We start from the raw sequence: 3741 nt of genomic DNA on the forward strand, positions 1-3741 counted from the left end.
ATTGCCACTTTACACTTAGAATTTTTCCCTTTTATCATTACAATCTGTAATCCAAGCAGATTTTATATTATTTAATTATAAAATGTTTGATTAGATATTTGCAAATTGTATGTTAAAGTGTGTGTATTTGTGTGTGTGTGTGTGTGTGTGTGTGTGAGATTGATCTTAGCAATACAGTTTAAAATATATATATGTTTGGTGGTTCACATTTTTATTGGCAGATTAGTACCCAAATAAATAAATGGTTGGTTATAGGTGCTCCCTGGTAAGCCTGTTAAGGAGAGGGCTGTAAAGATCTTATCTGTGTTGTGACTGTGATTGTGTAAACAGGACCTGGCTTGATGATTGTTAATGCTGTTCCACCTAGAGTGGAGGCAGAGCCTGTTTCTAAAATCTCACACGTTGCCAAGAAAATTCCTAGTGCCCCATGTCCACTATCAGCGTGTACAATTCTTAGTTTATTAATAAAGACTTCTCCCCCCCCACATAGTCTCTAAGTGTTCAATCTTATTTTTGTTTTATTCAAAATTGATGAGATACAGTGAAAATAATGCCCATCTAGTGGGAAATGGATCTCTTAGAGTTTTGCTTTAGAGTATAAAAAATTAAGCTTTAAATCAGACCAAGATAGTTGCCCTCCTAACTGACCGTGGTTCTGTACTTTGTGTGTGTTACTGTGATTCAGTGTCCTCACCCTAGTGTTGCTCTCCTTACTCTGCTTCCACCTAACTTTTCCCTTTCAGGAATTTCTGTCAATTAAGGATAAACACATGGAGGAAGAAAATAACAGCAATAAGCACAAAATCCTAACAGGTTTCCTCATTAAAAGATCTAGTAGAAATTTAAGCAATAGAGTATCATGACAATTGCATAAATGTTTCCACAATGGAAACATTTATGAAAGGGACACTTTTTCCCTGTAATTACTATCAAAAGTAACAGAGTTCTGAAATTTCTTTGAAGATTTTGGCTTTATTAATAATATAATGTCCTCAAAAATACCTCAGTAAGGCCTCCCTGGTGGCACAGGGGATAAAGACAGTACTATCAAGCTATCGCCCACCACTGCAGCATGAGTTCCATCCCTGGCCAGGGAGCTAACCCACATGGTACAGTAGATCTCTCTTGCCTCGCACACTGCTCCCCTCAGCAGCTTATTTCAGTGGATCTGTCTGTTCTGCTCCCCACTCTCTCTGGTGAATCCTCTCACCCCCTGCACCTCTGGCCTATACCCTAGCTCTTGTATGCATAAATGAATAAATCCTTTAAAAAAAACCTCAGCAATTTTCAAATTATGGTTTTAAGTGGAGCAACATTGTTATTTAGCATAAATTAGAATAGTTATGTATTATGGTTTTAAGTGGAGAAACATTGTTATTCAGTATAAATTAGAATAGTTATGTATCTCTTCTATATAGTCTTTTTTTCACATTAAAACACTCATAATTGAAGTATTTTATGTACAAAGAGCTAGTTTCTGCTTTATGGTAGATTTCTCCACAGCCAATTCAAGGAAGATCATTTAGTCCAACATAATGAAGCCTATGTCTTTGGCGTACTGACGGAAACACTGGCGGCACATGTTGAGTCCATATTTCCGGATTAGGCCGTGTCGGTTTGAGCAGACTCGGCAAGAGCGAGAACCCTGGCCGAATTTTCTCGGGTGACTCCAGTAGAGCTGCTGGTGACCCATCTTGCTTTCTCGGAGGCAACGAGGCAAAAAGGCTCTTCTATATGTCTTTTGGTCAGTGATATATGCAACCAATTGTATTAAACTTAAAATAAACATGTGCATTTGTAGGAAATACACAGACGAGTAAGACAGTTACTGACTCCACAGAACTCTAAGTCATACTTAAAATTATATTGATATAATACTACAACAATCTGATTTTGATAGAAATGAACATAATTTATGTCATGACTGAGTGTACAAACTTCAAAATATTTGCTACACCAGTTTCAAGAACACATAGTGTTTAATGGAATCACTTTATTTAAAAGATGATTTTATTTTTAAATAACAAAACTCATGCCTACCTCCATTCTCCCCATACATATTTATGAAGGAAAGAGAAACTCCTGTCAGTTCTCATAAGAATGACCACCTGAGAAAGAATCTGCAAACTGTATTTTACTAGAAATGTTTCTTACCTAAAAATGTATGTATTAAATACATGTTAGTTAAATTTGTTAATACTTAATTAAATTAATTATTAATTAGATTTAAGCAATATAGTATCATGGGAAATCTGGGAAATTTGCCACCTAGTTTCCCTCTTCTAGAGGCATGTTCTATAAGAGTCAGAATGTTATATACCCATGAGTTTGCTGACATTATTTATGTATTTATTTATTTACTTATTTTTAAAGATTATTTATGCATTCGAGAACTGGGGTATAGGCCAGAGGTGTGGAGGGGCAGTGAGAAGATTCACCAGAGACAGAGTGGGGAACAGAACAGGAAGACTGACTGAAATACACTTTTGAGGGGAGCAGCGGGTGAGACAGGAGAGGTCTGCTGCGCCATGTGGGTTGTTCCCTGGCTGGCTGGGGATCGAACTTGCCCTGCAGTGGCTGTGGATAGCTTGATAGGTTGTGTCTCAATCCCTTGTGCCACCAGGGAGGCCCTGACATTGTTTATTTTATCCATAATTTGTAATCTTCCTCTAGAAAATAAAAACATACTATGTGCATAATATATAATAAATAACATGTATTCTGTTACTTCCTTAGCATATAAAGATTGATGTTTTAAGATTATTTTGAAAGAGGTTATCTTTAGTTAAATACTTTGGTTGTATTTCACTATTACTATAAAACATACTAACATATCACTCTGTTTCAGTAGTCTTCAGTTTTAATTTGTCTGAAAGCTACCATTTCCTTGTAGTTCAAAGAATGAAACAAATCAAATAAATAGTTGAATAAAATATTTTGCTCATCATAAAAATACAGGGGATCAATTATTAGGTCTCCTGTTTGAGGGCAGAGGAAATTAATATCTATACAATACCTAGAATTGTATACTGCTGCAACTGAGCAGTTGTTCAGTAAATACTATAAATTAAGTGAGGTCATCAGCTTATTTATTTTAGATATAGAAATGAGAAATCCCTAGCAACACCTATTGAATTAGCCATAATCACAGCAAAAACTGTAATCTAGCACAAGTATGTTTTCAGTGACCAGGGACAGAATGTTTCTTCTGTAAAGAATCCATCCACAAAAATCACTGAATATGTTGTGTGGTACCTATGTTTGGCCTAAATCCAATTCTCTTTCTTTTCTATTTCATGTTAATTCTATTCTACCTAACATCACTTTTTAGAAACAATTTTTACATTTGTTACATTCTTTATGTAAATATCCACACTAGTACAGAACAAACTTTTTCTTCTAGATTTCATACTTTTTCCATTTGAAGAATTATTTTCATATGTCACTCAGAATTTATCCATTCTCCTAGATATGCATTTTTCCTGCACATTTGAGCATTATAGGAAGATAAATTCTACCCTTGATAATGGTAGCCTAGTCATTGAGTCATATAAAGCTATTATTCCCACAATTTTTCAATAGTGAGTGTATTCTGTGGGGGTGGAATCAAGATTTAAGTATACCATTTTCCTACACTCAAATTAAGTTCTTCTTGTCATAGAAATTGACCAATGAAGTGTGATGCTGCCCTTTCAGACTCCATTAAGTTATTATGTATAACATTGGTCAGAAAAACATTGT

At 35.2% G+C, this 3741-nt stretch overlaps 1 protein-coding gene across 1 annotated transcript; it reads right to left on the reverse strand.

The window, feature by feature from the left end:
- Window positions 1-1481: 1481 nt before the first annotated feature.
- LOC119240442 (40S ribosomal protein S29-like) lies at window positions 1482-1719 on the reverse strand. The gene has a single exon (XM_037504881.2). The coding sequence runs from the start codon at window positions 1691-1693 to the stop codon at window positions 1523-1525; it is 171 nt and encodes a 56-aa protein (XP_037360778.1). The 5' UTR covers window positions 1694-1719; the 3' UTR covers window positions 1482-1522.
- Between the last annotated feature and the right edge of the window lie 2022 nt (window positions 1720-3741).

The sequence above is a fragment of the Talpa occidentalis genome, unplaced genomic scaffold (genome assembly GCF_014898055.3).
Source record: "Talpa occidentalis isolate TD23 unplaced genomic scaffold, MPIMG_talOcc4v2.1, whole genome shotgun sequence".
NCBI classification, from domain to species: domain Eukaryota; kingdom Metazoa; phylum Chordata; class Mammalia; order Eulipotyphla; family Talpidae; genus Talpa; species Talpa occidentalis.

Coding starts and splice junctions, on each gene's coding strand:
- LOC119240442 (XM_037504881.2), bottom strand. CDS start 1,693: ATGGGTCACCAGCAGCTCTACTGGAGTCACCCGAGAAAATTCGGCCAG.